The sequence below is a fragment of the Myotis yumanensis genome, unplaced genomic scaffold (assembly GCF_028538775.1).
Source record: "Myotis yumanensis isolate MYYU_CA2020_CCGP unplaced genomic scaffold, mMyoYum1.0.hap1 SCAF_3, whole genome shotgun sequence".
In the NCBI taxonomy this organism is placed as follows: domain Eukaryota; kingdom Metazoa; phylum Chordata; class Mammalia; order Chiroptera; family Vespertilionidae; genus Myotis; species Myotis yumanensis.
The window spans coordinates 109,220,405-109,243,784 of NW_027223754.1; the positions used below are offsets into that span (position 1 = coordinate 109,220,405).

Genomic DNA, 23,380 nt, shown 5'->3' on the forward strand with positions numbered 1-23,380 from the left:
AGGAGAAGGAAAAAGAAAAGAAAGCAAAGGAAAGAAAAAATAAAAAAGTACTAGAAGCCATGAGACCAAAGTCTTGGAGGGGATATAAAGAAAGAGGGAGAAACAAGAATAAGAAAAAATGGCAAAGTGAAAGCAAGAGGAAGCTATAATAACTAGTATAGGAATAAAAAAGAAAAGGAAACAGAAAAGAAATCAAATAATAATAATTTAATTTTTAAATAAATATATTTTATTGATTTCAGAGAGGAAGGTAGTAGGAGAGAGAGAAGCATCAATGATGAGAGAGAATTATTGATCATCTGCCTACTGGGGTTTCAGCCCACTACTTGGCCATGTATCCTGACCGGGAATAGAACTGTGACCTCCTGTTTCATGGGTTGATGCTCAACCACTGGGCCACACTGTCCTGGCAATAATAATGGATTTAAAAATTGCTAACAATGTTTATATTAAGACACAGATAGGAAAGTTAAATGGGAAAAAAGGAGAAAATAAGAAAAAAAATGAAATAAAAATTAATAATAATAAAAAGTCAAAGAGAATAGAATCAAAGAGAAGAAACAAATTAATAGATATACAAGAAAAAAGGGGAAAACCCCCGAAAACAAAACAAAACAAAAAGGCCACACACACGCACACACACACACACTCCAAAACCTTTGGGTATGCTATTTGTGGAGCTCCCTGGATTTTGCTCTGATGTTGTTGAATCAGGTCCCTTTGTGTGTCTGCCCTGGGCCTCCTGAGAGATTCTCTGGTGCAGACCTATGTATATCACTGTCCCTTTCTGACCCTGGGCAACCTGATTGAGGCCCGATAGGTTGAAGCTCCTTGTAGTGTAGTGGGTGAGGCCTCCTTATCGCAGAGGCTGGGTCTGCCTTAAGTCTCACACCTTGAGTGTTTCTGTTCTGAACTGTTCTCCCTTCCTCCATGGAGCAGGGCTCTGTGGGGGTATCCTGGTCTTGACCAGGTTGGTTTGAGCAGACTCTTGTTGGGATTGGTGACAGTAGCTTGTAGGATGGGGGACCAGGCCCTTCCTCTCCTTCCAATACCTCATCTCTGCCTGTCTGGCTGGCACCTCTTTGCCTCCTGCAGGGGCACAGATTTCCAGCCTTGGACTATTTCTCCTTGGTTCAGATTGCTGCAGTGGAAGTCAGAAGCAACTGTTTGGCCAGTGGGAAAGAGAGTACCTTCCTGGTGTTCCAGATGGGCATCTCTAATCTTTACTGGGCCTACTGTCCAGCCCCCTTTCTGCTCACCAGCACGAGTTCCTCCAAGATATAAATGGACCTCCAGATTCAATGCTGGCAGTGTCCTTCAGATCCCTCCAGTGTAGGCTGGCTCTGAGCTCAACTGCGTGTCTCTTCTCACTGCTCAGGAGGAACTTCCTAGGCTGCACTATGGCAGGGTGCTAGTGCTACTCTATCCAGGGACTGCAGTCCCAGGCTCCCACTGCTGCACCCACTCTGCAGTCTCCATAGCCAGTGCCCTTGAAGCCTCCTTTCTCAGTCCCAGGCCCTCCCATCTCACCTATAGATCTGCAGTCTCTTCAGTCTCCTCAGGTCCTCAGTTCAACAGTTCCAGGTTAGGGATGGCTACATCCACCTCCCAGCCTTCAGCACAGTTCCTATCCCCAAGCCCCGGTAGCACAGTAGCATTGGTAGTGGATAAGTACACTGCAGGGGCAAGAGCCCTGCGGGGTCAGTGGTGGTTGCACCACAGTGGCACAGTGTCCAGGCTGGGTCTCGTCAGGTGCCATGTTGTGATCTTTCTGTCATTATTTCTTCAAACAGGTTTTCAATATCTTGCTCACTTCTTCTGGCACCCCCATAATGTAAGTGTTGGTTGCTTGAAGTTGTCCCAGAGGCTCCTTAGACTATCTTCATATTTTTTAATTCTTTTTTCTTTTTGCTCTTCTGGATGGGTGTTTTTTATTTCCTCATATTCCAAATTGTTGATTTGATTCTCAGAATCCTCTCCTCTACTGTTGAATCCCTGTAAATTATTCTTTATTTCAGTTAGTATATTCATAACTTCTGACTGTTCCTTTCTAATGTCTTTGACATCCTCACTAAGATCCTTGAAAGTCTCACTAAGTCCCTTGAAGCTCTCATTAAGATCCTTGAGCAACCTTATAACCATTGTTTTGAACTCTGTATCCAGTAGTTTGCTTTCTTCCATTTCTTTCATTTGTAACAATTCTTTGCATTTTGGCTGCTTCCCTGTATTTGTTCCTATGTATTAGGTAGAGCTCTCATGTCTCTTGGAATTGATAGAGTAGCCTTTTGTAGTGTCTTGTAGAGCCCATGGCTCAGCCTCCCCAGTCACCTGAGCTAGGCACTTTAGGTGCGCCTCTGTGTGGGCTGTGTGCACAGTCTTGTAGTTGAGCCTTGATTGCTGTTGGCATCACGGGGAGGAATTGACCTCCACCCCAATTGGCTGTAAGGAACAGCTGTGTCTACAATGGAAGAGCGCTGTGCAGGAGACAACCCTATGGAGCAGAATTTGCTTCAGTGGGTTTTGGTGCTCACTGAGTCTGCCCCTTGAGTGTGTCATTTGTGGGTGTGTTGAGTTGTAATCTGCTATGGTCTGAAGCTTTTCACTGGGTGCACTGGGTCTGGGGCCTCCAAGGAGGTACGAAGTCAGCCACTGCCTGGGGCCACCTGGCAGGAGTTACAGAGAGATCTGCAGATAGCTGCTACTTGTACTGGGCTAGAAGTGCCCAGGTGAGGCCCAGCAGTGAATCAAGGCAGGCTAGTGCTAGTGCCTGGTCTTGGGCCTTTTATTGATAGGTGTGGAGCATGCTGACTCCAGCTATTGCTTGTTTAAGAGATTTTACTAAAGTCAAACCTGAGCCAGGACAGGCTATTCATATGGAAGAACAGCTACAAACAGCTTAGGTGGAGCTGCAAATTTGATGGGATCAAGTCTCAGGGAATCACTAGGGTGAACAGTGTGAATCTACACTGATGGAAACTGAGATATTGCTGCCAGTCAGCTGTGCGACAGTGGTGGTCCTAGCATAGGAACAATGACTGTGGAGAGCACCCAGGTCACCTCCGAGTTCCTGCCCTGATACCAGGCAATCCAGTTCCTCCCCATTGGTCCCTGGTTCCCTCAATGCATCCATCCAGCACTGGAGCTCAGAGGGAGCCGGACAGTATAAGTTTGTGCGCTGGTCCTTTAAGAGGAACTGTTTGGGACTCCAGCAGCCTCTGTGTCATTCAGCCACAATTCCCCCTGGTTTTTACTTCCAGAAGTTATGAGGACTTCCTTCTTAGCTCTGGAACCCTGGGCTGGGGGCTGCTGTGCGCATGGGACCCCTTGCCTCTCACAGGAGGCCTCTGCTGTGCCACATGTTGGTGTCCAACCAGGCCATTCTGCTCCCCTTTCTTCCAGTTTCTATGTGCTTTCATCTTTTTTTTTTTTTTAATATATTTTATTTTCTACAGAGAGGAAGGGAGAGGACTAGAGAGTTAGAAACATCGATGATTGAGAAACATCGATCAGCTGCCTCCTGCACACCCCCTACTGGGGATGTGCCCGCAACCAAGGTACATGCCCTTGACTGGAATCTAACCTGGGACCCTTCGGTCTGCAGGCTGACACTCTATCCACTGAGCCAAACCAGTTAGGGCAATGTGCTTTCATCTTTACTTCTCAGATTTCAGGTGGTTCTGACTGATGGTTGTTCTGTATTTCAGTTGTAATTTTGATTTGGTTTTGGGAGTCGCCGAGTTACTGGCTTTTACCTACAGTGCCATCTTGGTTCACCAAAACTGTTTGTTCTTGTATTATTATTTATTAATTTATTGTATTATTTTTCATATGAACCACTTTAAACCACTTTTGCCCTTTGTTGAATTGATGGCTTTTTAAACAAAATGGTTTGTCTTTTAGGATAGACTGAGGAATAGCAAGTAGACCTTGTAAAATAATGTTGTGTATTTTGTATAAAGTATATTTGGTCATGTAGAACGGTATGTTAAATGAGGCTGTCCAGGTTGCAGGCTCGATTCCCAGTAGGGGGCGTGCAGGAGGCAGATGATCAATGATTCTCTTTCATCATTGATGTTTCTATCTGGTTTCCTCTCCCTTCCTGTCTGAAATCAATAAAACATATATGTTAAAAGGCTTTATCTTAAAAAAATAAAGAATTGCCATATGCCCTTTACCAAGGTTCACCAATATTAACATTTTGTCAATTTATTTTTCTTTGCCCTACACACACACACACACACACACACACGTATATTTAAAGTAGTTTTTCTTCCTGAGCCATTTGAGATCAGTTGCAGATATTATACCCATTTACCTCTGAACACTTTCTGTAGGTTTATATGTGATCAAGAATATATGCACCCCTATGTTCATAGCAGCACAATTTACAATAGCATTTGCCCATCAGTAGATGTATGGATAAAAAAGCTGTGGGACATTTATCACATGATCTCACTTATTTGTGCAATGTAATGAACAAAATGAGTTGACCAACAAAATGAGACCCTTGAGTGTGTCATTTGTGGGTGTGTTGAGTTGTGGAACAGACTGACATACCTCAATGTGAGGTAGGGAGAAGAAGAAGAGATAAACCAAAGAGCTTTTTCACTTATACTAGTGGCCCGGTGCACGAAATTCGTGCATGGGAGGAGGGTGTCCCTCAGCCCAGCCTTGATCCTCTTGTTGGAAGGTTAGAGGCTAGTAGAAATCTTCCTTGTGAATATCTCCATGGAGCTGAGGGCAGGTGTCTAAGGTGGTTGTGTCTCAGCTTTCTCATCATCACCAGGGCCCAGGCTTGGGGTCCTCATGTCTTCCTTACTCTCCTCACCTTTGGTGCTCTAACCTCTTGAGAGGTGGGTGGAGAGGGATAGGTCTGTGGAAGCCAAAACTCAGGCTAAGACATCTAGGGCTGGACACTGAATATCTCTTGGTTTCCTTGTTTGCTTTAAGCTCTTTGGAGAGAGCCTAGCCTATGTGTACTAAACCAGAGGGCTTTGGTCCCATCCCACAGAAGAAGCAGAGATCTGGAAGGTCCCAGGACCGGGAGGTTCAGGGCTCCTGTGGCCTTGGCCACCCTGCTGGAGAAGCAGAGCAAAGCATGGGGTGTGGCATAGAGACACCCTTGGCAGGGCCCTGCGTGAGGCTGGCCGAGGCGTCCGGCCTGGGCAGCGGCGGGGACCCGCGGCTGCAGCAGCGCCGCGATCGCGGGCTCCGCTTTAGGCCCGGGCAAGGGACCCCTAGCTCCCGGGACTGCCAGCTTCGCCCGTGCCCAGCTCCCATTGCTGGCTCCACCCCTACTTCCCGCTATCACTGGCCAGGGCGGCAAAGGCGCCTGATTCTCCGATCATGGCTGGGGGGCAGGGCTCTTAGGTCCCCCCTGGGTTTCCAATCACTGTCAGTGGCAGCGGGCTTCTTCCTGCTTTCCCTTTCGCCTCCCTGCATTGTGCCTACATATGCAAATTAACTGCCATCTTTGTTGGCGGTTAACCACCATCTTAGTTGGCAGTTAATTTGCATATCGCCCTGATTAGCCAATGAAAAGGGTAGCGGTCGTACGCTAATTACCATGTTTCTCTTTTATTAGATAGGATGTATAGCCCATAGACATGGAAAATAGGGTAGTAAAGACCAGGGGGGTAGTTAGGGGCTGGGAGGAGGGGGCTAAAGGGTGGGGGAATGGGAGATATCTGTAATACTACCAACAATAAAAATTATATTAAAAAATTTTTGAGATCTTTGGTTCTTATAGAATGTCTTACAAACGATATTATAGTTTTCAAAATCAAGAAATTAAATGTCAATACAATATTATTGGATCTACAGTCCAAATTTAAATTTTGTCAGTTGTATCATTAATATCCTTTATAGCTATTTTTAGTACATTTTATTTAGTTTTCCTAAGTTATCTTTGATGTGTAAGTTTCGCACCTTTTCTTTGTCTTTCATGAATATGACATATTTGAAGAGTACAAGTGAAGAGGACAGTTATTTAAAAAAATGTCTGTCCGTTGAGGTTATGTGATGTTTCCTTGTGATTAGATTCAGATTGCTCACTTTTTGTAGGACTATACCACAGTTATGACATTGTGTCCTTTTCATTACTTTGTGTCAGGAGGCACATGGTGTCAGATTGTTCTGTTGCGGAAGCATCCACGTTGATCTCTTGGTTAAGGAAATGTCTGCCAAGTTTTCCTCCCCCCAGACCCATGGCAACTACTGATCTTTATATTGTTTCCATAGTTCTGTCTTTTCCTAAATGTTATTTAGTTGGAATCAGACAGTATGTAGTCTTTCAGATTGGCTTTCTTTCACTTTGTAATATGCATTTAAAGTTTCTCCATCTCTCTTCAGGGCTTTATGTCACTGAATAAGATTCCATTGTTTGGATGACAGTTACTTACCCATTCACCTACGGAAGGACATCTTTTTTTAAAAAAATGTATAATTTTAAATTTTATTTCAAAGGGAGCGAGAGATTGAAACATCAATGATGAGAGAGAATCATTGATCGGTTGCCTCCTGCACTGGGGATTGAGCCTGCAACCCAGGCATGTGCCCTGACTGGGAATTGATCCTTGACCTCCTGGTTCATAGGCCAACACTCAACCACTGAGCCATGCCCACTTGGCAGGGAAGGACATCTTGATTGCTTCTAAATTTTGGCCATTATGGAGAACCATCCTGTGGAGATAAATTTTCCCCCACTTTTGGTCAGTGAATACCAAGGAGCACAGTTGCTGGTAAAGCATATTTAGTTTTATAGTAAAACACCAAATTTTTTCAAAGTGGCTGCATCGTTGTGGGAATCCACCAACAATGGATGGAGTTCCTGTTGCTCTACATCCTCACTGGCACTTGGTGTTGTCAGTGTTCTGAATTTTGGGCATTCTAATAGTTGTGTAGTGGTATCTTACTTTAATTTACATTTTCATTATGACATATGGTGAGGAGCATCTTTCCATGTGCTTATTTGCATCTGTGTATTTTCTTTTTATCTTTGGTGAGGTGTCTGTTAATGTCTTTGGCCCCTTTTTAAATCAGGCTGTTTTTTTTCCTTATTGTTGAATTTTAAGAGTTCTTTTTATACTAGAGGTCTGGTGTACAAAATTCGTGCATGGGTAGGGTCCCTAGGCCTGGCCAGCGATCAGGGCCAATCAGGTTCTCTGCCTCCCGGCCTCCCCACTTCCTTTTCCCTCACTCCCTCAGTGCCCCGCCACCACCGCTGGTCACCCAGCATGTTCCACACCGCCCCCTGGTGGTTAGCACACATCATAGCAAGCGAACAAACTCCCGGTTGAACTCCCGAGGGGACAGTTTGCATATTAGCCTTTTATTATATAGGATTTTGAATAAGTCTTTTATTAGAAATACTAGAGGCCCAATGCACAAAATTCTGGCCCGGAGGGGGGGGTCCCTCAGCTGGGCCTGTACCCTTTCATAATCCGGGACCCCTTGGGGGATGTCCAACTGACAGTTTAGGCCCGATTGCAATCCGGGACCCATCGCTCCTAACTGCCCGCCTGCTCGCTCCTTAGCACTGCCACGGAGGTGGGAGAGGCTCCCGCCACCACCGCTGCGCTCACCAGCCATGAGCCCGGCTTCTGGTTGAGCAGTGTTCTGCTGTGGGAGCACACTGACCACCAGGGGTAGCTCCTGCATTGAGCGTCTACCCCTGGTGGTCAGTGTGCATCATAGTGACTGGTCGTTCTGCCATAACGGTAGCTGGGCTTTTATTATATACTAGAGGCCCAGTGCATGAAATTCATGCACTCGGGTGGTTTGGGTGTCCCCCAGCCTGACCTGTGCCCTGTCATAGTGTGAGAGCCCCGTGATTGATCGCACCAAAGAGGTAGGCCCCGCCCACCCATCCAGGGCTCCTTGATGGATTGCCCCAAAGAGGTAGGCCGGAGCTGGGAGGCTGGACCCCCAGGCAGGCCTTGCCACGCAGAGCCAGGGCATCCCTAGGCAGCCCTCGCCAGACCCCCAGGCAGGCCTCGCCTTGCGGAGGTGGAACTCCCAGGCAGGCTCTGTGCCTCGGACGCAGCGTCAAGCCCAGCCCTGCCCACCTGTGCACGTAGCCATTTTGTGAAGGCTTAAGGGTATCACAGCATGACGACCACTTAGGCTTTTATTAGTAAGGATACTAGAGGCCCAGTGCGTGAAATTTGTTCCCGGGGGGGGGGGGGGGTCCTCTCAGCCCAGCCTGCACCCTCTCGCAGTCTGGGAGCCCCTGTTGGTCAGTGTGCATCATAGTGACCAGTTGTCACTCCCATGTGCTGACTGTGCCGGTCCCTCTCTCACCGGCTGACAGTACAGAGCGATTGGGGCTAGCGCCAGCAGCGGGTGTAAATGGGGCCGGTGCTATCAGCAGGTGTGAGCGGCAGCTGCTGCCCTGATCGTCCCTCAGGAGCAGGTGGAGGTAGAGAAGCCCTCAGGGGCGACTGGGGCTGGCAACTGCTGCTCACACCTGCTGATGGTGCTGAGTGATTGGGACTGGTGCCGGGCGCTGGCAGCAGGTGCAAGTCGCAGCTTTGGTGCTGGCTGCAGGTGTGAATGAGGCCGGCGCCGGCAGTGGGTGTGAGCGGGGCTGGCCTCAGCACTGGCAGCAGGTGCAAGCGCCCGACGGGACCATTGTGCACAGGAGCAAAGAATTTTCAGTAACCACCAGAGGCTCACCCCGATGACAGTGACTGGCACCCCACCTTGGTCTTGTGCCCCGACTCACCTGCTCCACCATCCCGCTGTGGCCGATGCCTGCCATGTTCCGTGCTCTGCTGCCTGCTGCCTACGCCTGCCATGTTCCGCACGCGTCCCCAGGTGGTCAGCGCACATCATAGCAACCCGTTGTTCTGCCGTCCGGTCTATTTGCATATTAGAGTTTTATATATATACTAGGGGCCCGGTGCACAAAAATTTGTGCACTGGGTTGGGGGTTCCCTCAGCCCAGCTTGCCCCCTATCACATACTGGGAGCCCTAGGGGATGTCCTACTACCTGCTCCCTGCTCCCCTTGGGGAGTGGGCCTAAGCCACAGTCTGGCCTCCCTTTGTGGGAGTCGACCGGGCTGATCAGGGGAAGGCACCAGCCCCATCACCGCACTGTTGCAGCCACTGCCAGTCACCGCAGCCACCAAGGTGTTTTCATCAACACGGACTCCAGTCCCTTTACCATGAAAAAACGACAACTTTCTTTAGGCATTTTCAAGAAGTGTCTTTCATAGGATATGACATTTTTTTCTTTCTTTATCCTCACCTGGGGATATGTTTCCATTGATTTTTAGAGAATGTGGAAGAGAAAGGGAAAGACAGAGAGAAACATCAAAGTGAGAGGAACACTTTGATTGGTTGCCTCCTGCATGAGCCCTGACCTGGGCCCAGGCCAGGGAGGAACCTGCAACCTAGGTACATGCCCTTGGTCAGAATTGAACCCAGAATCTGCGTTGGGCAGGCCGAGGCATTATCCACTGAGCCAAACCGGCTAGGACAGGATATGACATTTCTTAACCCTCCAGCAGTAGACCTTCCTTTTTTTCTTCAGGAGTGTGGTAAAAAAAACCCTAGATCACTTCTTGAACTCTTATTACCCAAGTTACTAAGAATATTACCAGTGGCATACAGGGAGCTTAACCAATCAGCAGTCAGAAAAGGTGTTTCCTCTGTAGTTCACACCAATTGCTGGTTTGGCCCCTGTCCAGGCCTAACGCCTCTGGCGAGTCATTAGCCCTGGGCCAGGGCACCCCCAGGTCCCAGCCGCCATGGCCATCAAGGATCGCTGGCTGGCTGCGCCCCGGTTCTGGCTGCCACCACCATCAAGGATCACTGGCTGGCTCCTCCCCGGCCCAAGCCTAAAGCCTCTGGCCAAGGTGTTAGGCCTGGGCCGGGGCATCCCCAGCTCCCCGCCACTGCAGCCATCAATGATCGCTGGCTGGTTCCTCCCTGACCCAGGCCTAAAGCCTCAGGCCGAGGTTTTAGGCCTGGGCCAGGGCACCCGCAGCTCCCCGCCACTGCCATCAACGATCGCTGGCTGGCTCCGCCCTGGTTGCCCGCCTCCGCCGCCATCAACAATCGTTGGCTGGCTCCTCCCTGGCCCAGGCCTAAAGCCTCTAGCCTAGGCGTTAGGCCTGGGCCGGGGCACCCCCAGCTCCCTGCCGCTGCCCCACCAGGGATCGCTTCGCTGCCTGGCTCCGCCCCGGTTCCCCCTGCTGTCGCCATCAATGATCGCTGGCTGGTTCCTCCCTGACCCAGGCCTAAAGCCTCAGGCCGAGGTTTTAGGCCTGGGCCAGGGCACCCCCAGTTCCCCGCTGCCACTGCCACCGCCGCCGTCTACAATTGCTGGCTGGCTCCGCCCTGGTTGCCCGCCTCTGCCGCCATCAACAATCGCTGGCTGGGTCCTCCCCGGCCCAGGCCTAACGCCTCTGGTCAAGGCGTTAGGCCTGGGCCGGGGCACCCCCAGCTCCCTGCCACTGCAGCCATCAACGATCGCTGGCTGGCTCCTCCCCGACCTAGGCCTTAAGCCTCAGGCTGAGGTTTTAGGCCTGGGCCAGGGCACCCCCAGCTCCCCATCGCCGCCGCCACCGATCGCTGGCTGGTTCCTCCCTGGCCCAGGCCTAAAGCCTCTGGCTGAGGCTTTAGGCCTGGACCAGGGACCCCCAGCTCCCGCCTCAGCTGAACGCTGGCTGGCTCCGCCCTGGTTCCCCGCCTCTGCCGTCATCAACAATCGCTGGCTGGCTCCTCCCTTACCCAGGCCTAAAGCCTCAGTCCATGGCTTGGAGCCGACATATGCAGATTAGCCGCCATCTTGGCTGGCAATAATTTGCATATCTTGCTTATTAGCCAATGGGAAGGGTAGCAGTCGTATGACTAATTACCATGTTTCTCTTTTATTAGATAGGATTCTGCAAATATTTTCTCCTTACATTGTCTTTTACAGTGCAAAAGTTTTTAATTTTAACCAAGTTCAGATTGTCAGTTTTTTCATGGATCACATCTTTTATATTATATATTAAAGTCATTGCCAAACCTTCCGCACCTAGTTTTTCCTTTCTATTATCTTCTAGGAATATAAGTTTTGTTTAACACATTGTATGCGGGAAACGTATTTATATGTTTTACGTTGCAAAAAATTAGCAAAAATGGCCCGCTCCACCTGTTAGTGCGCGATAAAAACTACCCGCAAACAATGTGTTAAGGAAACGTTTGGAGCAGCAGTCTCCAACTGGTGGTCCGCAAGGTCCAAAAGGTTGGCGACTCCTGGTCTAGATAATCTTTTTTTTACATGTGGATGTCCAGTTGTTCCAGCACCATTTGTTGAAAAGACTGTCATGTCACCCTGGTTGTCGTGTCTCAGGGGTTAGAGCGGCGCCCCACGCATTAAAGAGTTTTGGATTCTATTCATGGTCAAGGGCACATACCTGGGTTGCAGGTTTGATCCCTGTCCCATTTGGGGTGAGTGTGGGAGGCAACCAATCTATGTGTCTCTCACATCAATGCTTCTCTTTCCCCATGCCTCCCCCTCCCTTCCACTCTCTCTAAATCAGTGGCATGGAACAGACTGACATAACTCGATGTGGGGTTGTGGGGCACATTAAGAGGTAAACCAAAGAACTTATATACTGACGTAGGGGTGGGGTGGGCGTTGGGAGGAGGGGGGAAAAGGGGAGGAAATGGGAGATATATGTAATAGTATCAAAAATAAAAAATTTAAAGTATTTTAACCACTAACCCATACCAGCTGAGCCACTATAGTTTTTAGAGTAAAAGTTTTGGATTTCTTTTGTTGAATGTATTCCTGAGTATTTTATTCTTTTTAATTTAATTTTAAATAGAATTAACTTGTGTTATTTTTATATTGTTCTTTACTAGTGTATAGAAATAGAATTATTTAATGTTGATCTTGTACTATGAAACCTTGCTAAACTTGTTTATTAGCTCAAATACTTTTAGTGGATTTATTTATTTATTATTTATTTTAAATGTGTTTTTATTTATTTTTAGAGAGGAAGGGAGAGGGATAGAGAGATAGAAACGTCGATGAGAGAGCCACATCTTCAATCGGCTGCCTCCTGCATGCACTCCCACTGGGTATTGAGCCTGCAATCCAGGCATGTGCCCTGACCGGGAATCGAACCCACCATCTCTTGTTTCAACTACTGAGCCATGCCGGCTGGGCACTTTTAGTGGATTTAAAAAGTTTCTTATATACATGATATCATCTGCAAACTCTTTTTTAAAAGGATTATTATATGTTGGTTTTATATATGTAGAAGGTGATTGAAAGTATCCTCCCCTTTAGGCTTGGGTGTGGTATAAAGTCTATAGCTCCTGGGATTTGGTGGATGTTAAAATCACCCTGGCTCAGTGATCTAATTCCTCAGCCATTGTGGCTTGTCTTACTCTCTCAAATGAGACTGAGATTAAATCCACCTGTTTTTATTCTGTTTTAGGTCATTGCTGTCCAAAGAGAGTGTCCTTGTTCTATGACTGACCCTCTGTCGTCCATCATCCACATTTAAAAATGGCCTCTGAGAGCCTGAGTAGTCGATCTCTGCCTCCCTCTCGAAGCTCTCTTCCACGCTCTCTTAGTTAGAACTGCAATCAAAGGCCCTGTCTCCTTCTGCCCTCGTGCCTTCCCACATGGAATGTCTCTGCCTGGATGCCTTGTACCCTTCTTTGCCTAGTCACCTCCTAATTGAGCCCTAGTTGTGTACCATAGACCAGGTCAGATTTCTTATGCTGTGGCTTCTCATATGTGTTACATTTGCTTTACTTCTACTTGCCTCACATCTCAGGTGTAAATTTTCATTTCTTAGCTGACTTGAATAATATCTATTGACTCACTGGTTTGGGAGCTCACAAAAGCACAGGTCATGCTTTGTTCACAATATTGTTAGCACCTTGCATAGTGTCTAGGACAGGGGTGGGCAAACTTTTTGACTCGAGGGCCACAATGGGTTCTTAAACTGGACCGGAGGGCCGGAACAAAAGCATGGATGGAGTGTTTGTGTGAGCTAATATAAATTCAAAGTAAACATCATTACATAAAAGGATACGGTCTTTTTTTTTTTTAGTTTTATTAATTTCAAATGGGCCGGATCCGGCCCGCGGGCCGTAGTTTGCCCACGGCTGGTCTAGGACATAGTAATAGATGCTTAACAATAGTATCTGTTATTTAATTATTGAGGTGAGGTGTTTCAGAAGTATTATCTCAGTTCTTGGCTATCTGTTTATGCTGCTAATATTCTTTAGCTAGTGGTTCATCTGGTGTCCATAAATGCTTAAGGGTTTTGGCAATGCTAATCATAAATGACAATATCGTTTTGTAATAAGAATGTTTGGCAGGTATGTTTGGTATGTTGGCTTCAGTGACGTTTCTATTTTTAGTTGGGTTACACTGCCTTTTATTGGTATTCTATTTTTGTGGATCTGATTTGGTTTTGATAAAAAAATATTTTTTTTAACTCAATCTCTTGGGGAAAGCTAACTGGATCATAAAATAGTAGTGGGATATAGAGGTCTTCACCTACACTAGGATTTCCAGTAAAGTCAGCATTACTATTTGGAGGTAAGGTTTGGGAAAACATCCCGGTGAGGTCAGCTCTCCTTTATTTCAAAGGACTTCTGGTTACTTGCATTAAGTATATGTGTAAGACAGGCTCATGGCTTTTGTGTTATGCCAGAAGAGAAATAGCAATTTTTGTTGTTAAGAAGAAATACTATACTTCTGAAACTTTGTTTTTACTAATGAGGTAGGATAAAAAGAATATGGGAGGACGGAGAAATTATTTATTACTTTGGTAAAAAGTCCATTGTTGTTACAAGCCTGTATTGTGAAGTAAGAATAGGCAGTGGAAATTTTCAGACTTCATATTTGCTTCAGAACAGTTTGTAGATTTTTATATGACTCATTTAATTGTCTTTTTATTATCAGTCACCAGTACACATGATACCCTTACTGAAGGTGTTAGTAAGTGAACAAGAACCCATTGCATATGTAAGAACACATATATTTCCAAAGATGGCTTTTCCTCCTCTTGCTAAGAGGCATATACTTGTGATAATATGGTTTGTTGTCCAAGACAGAAGACTTAGTATGATTTTTCCAGTGACAGTCAGTAGCAGTATGCTATTAAGCTCTGTCCTGGCTCTCAGCCTGGTTTTGTTTGTCTTGGTTTATGCAACTATAGAGCATTTTATGTGTCTTTGGCTTCTCAGAAGATGGTGAGTTTTCCTAAATGGAAAACTTCAGAGGTAGATAGGATCGTTGTGGCTTGGATTTGATATAGTGAAAGAAAATCATTGTATTATAACTCCTGAGTCTTGAATTTGGTGAAACATGGGAAGGTGAAGTAATTTTAGATGTTGATGACAAATTTTTAAAAATGCATAGGATTATTAAAAGGTTGAAAGTAGCTCTGTATTGCTTCTCACTAGTAGAATTTCATTTATTTGGTTATAAATAAATTATTCTGTTATAACATGTAAATTATCTGAGTTCATTGTTCATTTTAGAAAATGTGCAAGAAAATTCTTGATTTAAAAATCTGATTTAAATTTTGGTAAAAGATAGCTATTTAACTAGTATCAATCTGTTGTGACTCATATCTTTCCTAAAATCTGACAAGCATATAATGTTTATAATAAATGATTAATTTACTAAATAATCACTTAACTTAGACTTCTCTTTCACTGATGACATTTTTTAAAAAATGTATTTTTATTGATTTCAGAGAGAGAGAGAGATGGAAACATCAATGATAAGAGAGAGTCGTTGATCGGCTGCCTCCTGTCCGCCTCACATTGGGGACTGAGCCTGAAACCAGGGCATGTGCCCCACTGGGAATCAAACCATGACCTCCTGGTTCATAGGTCCACACTCAGCCACTGAGCCACGTCAGTCAGACTCAGTGGTGGCATAAAAAAAGATACAGCCATATAATGTCCAGATATTATGACATGTCAAAGTAGTACTATAAACTAAAACTTCTGAAAGATTTGAAAAGGAAACTATTTTATTTAAAACTGTTGTTTTTAAAAGAAACTATTGCTGTATTCACACTTTAAATCATTAAAAACATTTTCTTAAGAATAGAAGCACTAGCTTTTGGTTTTTGGCTCAGAGGAGGCTTAGGTGCAACTTTCTCCAGTCGTCCCATATCTGGATTCATCCGACACCAGTTGCCTCCACCATCCTGCTGAAGTTTGACTCCAAGGAGATCACTATATATCTGAGTTGCACTGGTGGGGAAGTTGGTGCCACATCTGCCCTCACCCCCAACATCAGCCCCTGGTTGGTGATGACATCGCCAAAGCAACTGGTGATTGGAAGGGTCTGGAGATTACAGTGAAACTGACTATTCAGAACAGACAGGCCCAGATTGAGGTAGTATTTCTGCCTCTGCCTGATCATCAAAGAACCACAAAGAGCAGAAAGAAGTGAAAAAACATTAAACACAGTGAAAATACCACTTCTGATGATATTGTCAACATTGTCCAACCAATGCAGCACTGATCTTTAGTTAGAGAACTTTCTGGATCCTTTAGAGAGATCCTGGGGACTGCAGTGTTGATGGCTGCCATCCTCATGACATTATAGATGACTTAAACAGTGGTGCAATGGAGTGCCCAGCTAGTTAAGAACTACAAAGGAAATTATTTCTATTAAAGATCATTTGACAACCCCCCTCACCCCCCAAAAAAAGGAAGTCCTAGATTTCTGCATTTTAGTGGTAGTCTTTTTGTTTTATTTAATAATATTCTACATTAAGAATCACCTGGGGGAGTAGTGGTATTGTTATGCTAATTCTTTGGCTGTCTTTAAGTGTTCTGTTCACATTGTAATATACTTTGAAATAGTTTTAAAATTGAAAAGTAATACCTGAACATTCATGGTAATCTTTCAGGTAACACAGAAGAGTTCTCTTAGTCTCCTGTTCAGAGGCAACTTCAACAGTTTCCCTGCACAATCTGCTAACTAAAACACATTTCTTGTTGGAATTGTATTGTTCTTAAAATTTTTGTTCCATTCATTATAATACTGTTCTTTCATGTGTTTTCATGTTTAAATTTTTATTAAAATGCTTTTGGGGATAATTTTTTATTTTTTAGTACAGAGATATTATTTGTAATTAAGTTATATTGGGTGTATCTTATACAGACTAGAATATGTGCATTTTTATTATTTATTTATAAAAATATTTTTTATAGATTTCAGAGAGGAAGGGGGAGGGATAGATAGAAACACCAGTGATGAGAGAGAATCATTGATCGGCTGCCTCCTGCACACCCCCTACTGGGGATGGAGCCTGCAACCCGGGCATATGCCCTTGACCAGAATCAAACCCGGGACCTTTTAGTCTGCAGGCCGATGCTCTATCCACTTAGCCAAACCAGCTAGGGCTGTGCATTTTTATTATGAGAACACTAGTGGCCCGGTACACAAAATTTGTGCACATTAAAAGGGAATTAATTAGAGGAAATATTTTTAATACTAGTGACCCGGTGCACAAAATTCGTGCATGGGGGAGGGGGTGTTCCTCAGCCCGGCCTGCACCCTCTCCAATCTGGGACCCCTCGAAGGATGTCCTACTGCTGGTTTACAGGGATCGGGCCTAAACCGGCAGTCAGACATCCCTCTCGCAATCTGGACTGCTGGCTCCTAACCGCTCACCTACCTGCCTGCCTGCCTGATTGCCCCTAACCACTCTGCTTCCCAGCCTGCTTGCCCCCAACTGCCCCCCGCTGCCGGCCTGCTTGCCCCCAAGTGCACCCCCCCGCCAGACTGATCACCCCCAACTGCCCCCCTGCTGGCCTGCTCGCCCCCACTTTCCCTCCCCACTGGCCTGCTCGCCCCCAACTGCCCCCTTGCTGGCCTGCTCACTCCAAACTGATCCCCCCTCCCCCCGCTGTCCTGATCACCTCCAACTGACCCCCACTGATGGCCTGCTTGCCCCCAACTGGCCCCCCTGCTGGTCTGCTTACCCCCAACGGCCCTGCCTCTCACCAGCCTGATCACCCACAACTCCCCTCCCCTCTTGGCCTCTAACCACCTCTACCTCAGCCCTGCCACCATGACTTTGTCCAGAAGAACATCCGGAAGGTCTCCTGGAAGGTCTCCCAGTCTAATTAGCATATTACCCTTTTATTAGTATAGATAGAGGCCTGGTACACAGGTGGGGGCCGGCTGATTTGCCCTGAAGGGTGTCCCGGATCAGGGTGGGGTTCCCTTGGGGCATGGGGCTGCCTGGGCGAGGGGCCTGTGGTGGTTTGTAGACTGGTCACGCCCCCATGGGCTAAGGGTCCCCGCTGGGAGTGTGTGGCCAGCCTGGGTGAGGGCCTGAGGGCTGTTTTCATGTTGGCCACTGGTGTACCTGGCCAGCCTGGGTGAGGGGTTGATGGCTGCTTGCAGGCTGGCCAAGCCCCCCAGTGGGGACCCTTACCCCATGGGGGTGTGGCCAGCCTGAGTCAGGGGCTGAGGGCCATTTTCAGGCTGCCCACAGCCCCTTCAGGGTGAGGGTCCCCGATGGGGGGAGTGGCCAGCCTGGGTTAGGGGCTGAGGGCTGTTTTCAGGCTGGCCACACCCCCTTCATGGTGGGGCTCCCCACTGGGGTGCCTGGCCAGCCTGGGTGAGGGGCTGATGGCTGTTTGCTGGCTGGCCACAGCCCCGGGCAACCCAGGCTCCCAGACCCTCCTTGAGTGGAGGCCACAGCGGCTGGAAGCGGTATCTGGGATTTATTTATCTTCTATAATTGAAACTTTGTAGCCTTGAGCGGAGCCCACAGCCGGCCAGGGCAGGCGGGAAGCTTGGCTTCCTCCATTGCCAGGGGCAACCCAAGCCTGTTCGCTCCAGCTCCGTGGCTGCCACCATCTTGGTTGGGTTTATTTCCATACTCGCTCCTGATTGGCTGGTGGGCGTGGCTCGTGAGTATAGCAGAGGCACGGTCAATTTGCATGTTTCTCTTTTATTAGATAAGATTGCTATTTGCTCTTTCTCTATAGTAGAAGTGTCAGAGATGAAGGAAAATTAGTAAAATGTATATGAAAATCTTCCTCCTGTCAGAGTCTGGAGCGCACTGCAGGACCCAGAGTCAAGTCCCCACCCACCCGTGTGCACCTTGAAATTGTGCAAGACCCAGACCCGGCTGGCCCCACCCTCATTGAGCGAGATCCAGACCTGGCTAGCCCCACCCCTGTCAAGCCCTGCCGAGTGGGGGGGCACGACCTCGGGGGGCACAGCCTCATGTCCCCCGTCAAGCCCCTCCTGGTGGTGGGGCGTGGCCTGAGATCCCCTCTCAAGCCCTCCCGGGAGGGGGGCACAGCCTCAGGTCCCCTGCCCTGGCCCAGGACCACAAAGCCTCAGGTCCCTGCTGATCACTCGTTAAGGCTCGTTACGGTTTGTTACAGGAACCCTGCCTCCGCTGTGGGTGTAGCTATCTTGTGTTATGGGAACCCTTCCTCTTCTGTGGGCGCAGCCATCTTGTGACCGCATGATGGAGTGAGGGTCAATTTACATATTACCTCTTTATTATATAGGATATTTTTAATGGCTCATAATAGGGTTGGGTGTTGGTTCTTCAAAGAAAATCAGCATGACTCTTTGTGAGTGAGGTGCCTTACAAATGAGCTTTCTTGATGGAATGCAGACTTTGTGTCAGAGAAAACCCCTTCCAGGTTCTGAGCTGGAAAACAAAACCACAGGTAGAAACATCTTGTGTTCAATCAGGGTGTTATGAGTGAAGATGATATCGTTAACAGCCTTAGATGTCTAGTGAAAACATGAGATCATTTTAGAAAAGATTAGCACATTGAAAACAAAAACAGTATTTTTTAAAAAATAGGTATTTTTATTGATTTCAGAGAGGAAGGGAGAGGGAGAGAGAGAAACATCAGTGATGAGAGAGAATCATTGATTGGCTGCCTCCTGCATGCCCCCTACTGGGGATCGAGCCCACAACCCAGGCATGTGCCCTTGACTAGAATTGAACCCAGGACCCTTTGGTCCGCAGGTTGACATTCTATCTACTGAGCTGAACCAGCTAAGGCCCAAAACAGTATTCATTAGCTGATTTCTCTTTTCTTTTTAAATTCAGGCTGGCTTTATTGAGTTCCAATAGTTACCTTTTTTTGGTGTTGGGTTCTTCCTACATCTCCACAAGGGGGCAGGTGAGAAACTGAGATGGACCTGATTTGAATCTTACTTTTATTTATCCATTGAGTGGAGTGATTTTTCAAAACCCAGCAATCTGACTCTCTTCTGAAACAAACTATCAACTGTTCCCCTTCTCTTTAGACACAAAATAACATTAGAGATTTAAAAAGGGGGTTAAGCAGTAATATTTAAAAAAAATGGTTTCCAAAACATTGACACAGCCTTTAATGTTCTCTATAAATGATTTGGGGTTTAATAAAGTACAGCAGTTTTGAACTTACATCTAAGTTTTACAAGCTGTAGTTTTGGATAACTGTTGTTGCAATTTCTCATGCTATGATGAGAACGTAGCCTAGTGGGTGTATTTCAGCTGGACACTTGATGAGCTATGGGATAGGCAATTACTGTCTTCCCCAGTTCTGAAAGACTTCAGTTATCATATCAGTGTCATTGAGAGAGTTATATTCACAAAGTCTTGTAAATTTATTGTGGTGACTTATGTATGGCAAAGAAAGTATTGTTTTAGAAGTATGTTTGATATGAGCACCTGAACACCTACAGACTGATTTTTAGTCTGTGGGATTTTAACACTCCGGTGTGGGGTGAATTTCCCGCCAAAATATAAGATGGCGCGGGCAATTATTTAGGTTTCCCGCGCAAAATCAGGGATTTTTATGATACCTATTACCCCAATGGGTATGAAACGGTTCGCATACGCAGGTAGGTATCTTTGTGAACGGCAAACAAACAAATATTTGGTAATACGCAGTTACAATCGGCCCGAGTTTACACGTTTCCCGCACTCCACCGCAAATCTATATGAACCGAGTTAAGACGGCTCCCGCGGAGTACGCGCAATTCACGCGAGCCGACTTAACTCGTTTCCCCCACTCCAAGTGTTAAAATGAGCATTGATAGTGTTTTATGTGATACAATTATTTATTTGTGTGGAATTGGTATTTGATTACTCTGGTGTGGGAGTTTTTCTTCTTTAATGCAATATATGTTTGTTCTTGAATATATTTCTTTTTGGGGAAATGGTATTTTTCCAAGTAGACTATGTGAGATTCACATTTTGTATATTGATTTCTCTCTTTTTGTATATATTTTGGCATTTGTTTTGCATTAGTGTTCTTCCTTCTGTCACCACTGTTAAGATCTGTGGTCATCAAAATTTCTGTATTCCTGACACTGTTATCTTACATTCCTTTAGCATTCTTTTTTTCAGCACTTAATGCCTTTTATTCCTAAGCTTCATGCATGAATTATGTAGCATATGTGAAGAGGCTTAAACTGTTTCCATTACATTCTTTCTGGATGGCTCCTGTTATATTTCGGGTATATTTATACTTTAGACAAAGTAAGAATGTTATTGTTGTTGACCTTGACACCAGATAACTGGGCAGACATTATATAGCCATGTTTGAATCCTCACAAAATGTGCTGCTAAAGCCAACGGAGTCCTGGCGGGAGGCCCTTCTGGACAGCAGAGTCATGGAGCTTTTCTTTACAGTAAGTTGTACCTTTCCTCTCCGGTGGCAAAGGTCACAGAAGGGCCACTAAAGGAGTGTATGATTCTGTAGTTTTTTTAGGTAAAAATGTACAGATCGCTTTTGTCCTCTAAAGTCTTCGCTTCTAATCAATGTTTCTACTCAAACAAATTACATAGAAATGTTCTTGATATTTTATAAAAGTATATAGAATTATGAAGGGCTTATATCCTAGAACTGAAGTTCTCAAACTTTTTGGTTTCAGGACTCCTTTACACTCTTAAAAATTATTAAGGATTCAAAGAGCTTTTGTATATGTGGGTTGTAACTATTAGCACGTTGTGGACCAGTAGTTTTATTGCTAGCTTAACCCAGTGGTCAGATAAGTTTCTATTGAACAAGTACAAAAACCGTTTTACATAAATGTTAAAGGCATGCTTTAAAATTAAATACCCATTGCATTTTGAAGTTATTTATTACATGTTCTTACAAGCTAATATCTTTTTAAAGTATGATACTTTGTAAAACACTTTGTAATATGGAGCGAGAATTCTCGTGATCCGTTTGCAACGTGTTAATATTTACCATATTAAAAATTCAACTAAACTTTAAAACATAATTTATTAATTCATTTTAAAATAGCAATACCAAACCATGACATAATATTTTAATGAACAAATAGCTGTACTTTTGTAAACAAAAAAAAAAGTTTAGTGAGAAGAGTAGCATTGTACATTTTTTTGCAACTGTATCTAATGTTAGGTTTAATACAAGACAGCCGATCTTATATTTGCTTCTGTTTTCAGTTGGTCGCAGTATTACCATATATAACCTTAGGGTAGCTCCACTGTATACATGTGTGACAGTAAGGATGGAAAAGACAATTATCGTAGTACTGTAGGAAAACAGTTTTGTCCTTCAAGACAACCTGGCAGGGTCCTAGGAACCCTTAGAGATCCCTGGAGCACATTTTGAGAACTGCTCTTCTAGAGTAGTGTACTTTTTATGTACGAATTATCAGTTGTGAGTGAAGTTAGGGTTTTTGTATAGAACTTATTTTAACTATAACTTTAAATGGTGCTATTTCTTATTTGCTAAATATAAAGAAGTAAGCAACATATTCCACGTTTGTCCACAACCACAATAAAACAGAAGCTGGGGGAAAATGTGTGTGTGTGTGTGTGTGTGTGTGTGTGTGTGTGTGTGTTTTGGAGGCTGAGTGCTCTTATAGCATGAGCATATTATTTAGGCAGATCTAAGGACGAGGGTAAAGACCCAAATAAAGACCAGTTAAAAAGAAAAAAAAGATTTTTGCTTAGTTCCAACCATTAATTATAACTTCTTGCCTTTTCATGTTTTAAAAATATTATGTACTAGTGTTACAACTATTTTCCCTTTTTTGGTTGAACTATTTAAAATATTGTATATATTTAAGAATCTCAAGAATAAGGTTACTCATCCATGGGTGTATAAATTAAGGTGTTTTCTGTGAAAGGTTCAGACTAAGCATTAGCTTTACTTTTTTTCTTTAAAGCAGAAATAATAACTAAAAACACTGTCAGTATCAGAGACCATTGTAACTAAATTGAAAATTCTGTTGCCTTTCTCATCTGGCAGAAATTGTTTTGATATGGATCCAAGTTCAGATCTTGTGTTGCTCATTTGGCTGAAAGTAGACCCCACTCCAGCAGTTAATGAAAAGGTGGAAAACTTGCTGGTAGCCTGGAAATGGTGACTCTAAATCTGAACAGCTGTCTCCACAAACCAGACAGCTGCTCCTGTCAGCTGTGAAAGACCACATGCAGATAACTTTTGAATTTGAAAGTTAACCCTTTTTCATTTTGTTATTGTTTTTTTTGTGTGTGGTGGTGGTGGTGGTGGTTTTTTGTTATTGTTGATCCTGATTCAAGGATATTTTTTTTCATTGAATTTTAGAGAGAGTGGAAGGGAGGGGAAGAGAGAGAGAGAGAGAGAGAGAGAGAGAGAGAGAGACAGAAATATCGATGTGAGAGAGAGACATCAATTGGGTGCCTCCCGTACGCTTCCCAACCAGGGCTGGGGATCAAGCCTGCAACCGAGGTATGTTACCTTGATCAGAATGAACCTGAGACCCTTCAGTGTGCGCGCTGATGCTCTAACCACTGAGAAAACGAGCTAGGGCTCACTTTTTTATTTCAACATCTTTGTGTTTGTGGCCTCTCACTTTCATTTAAGCAGTTTATAAGCAACTTACATTTTATTTGTTAGCGAAATGACATTTGAAATCTTAAAATTTCATTCAGTTTTTGTTAAATTTATTTTCTATTATAGGATTCATTACCTAATTGAAAGCAGTTTTCCATGAGATATCACTATTTCTTTATTGAGTAGATAAACATAAATATACTATGCATGGAATCAAGACTTGAAGTATGTTGATTATCTGAATTTAGGAATACTTTAAACCTAAAGTATTAATTTGCCCCTCCAAAGTTTATAGTCTTCTCAATTTTTCTCTCTTCCATAAGGTGTTGGAAAAACCAATCTCATTAATTCTTCCTCCTACCTTATTGTCAGGTTCTTTTTTATCTCGTTTAGGGTCTCTTCTTTCTCTGCTCTTCGCATAAATAGTAGTGTTCCTATGTCAGTTCTGAACTCTGCTGACTGCATACACTTTCCTCAGGCTGCCCCTTCCCCACATAGGACCTCAGGCACCACTTCTACACTGCTGACTCCCAGGTCTATATTCAGCACAAGCTGCTCCAGAGT

The 23,380-nt window shown here is 45.0% G+C and overlaps 1 protein-coding gene across 3 annotated transcripts in view; it reads left to right on the top strand.

The window, feature by feature from the left end:
- Positions 1 to 23,380, top strand: part of XPO4 (exportin 4) — a 143,856-nt gene that overhangs the window by 60,384 nt on the left and 60,092 nt on the right. For all 3 annotated transcript variants that reach the window (XM_070409326.1, XM_070409328.1, XM_070409327.1), the window contains exon 7: positions 20,542 to 20,654. In XM_070409326.1, the coding sequence (XP_070265427.1) occupies positions 20,542 to 20,654 (113 nt within the window). The remainder of the gene's footprint in view (positions 1 to 20,541; positions 20,655 to 23,380) is intronic.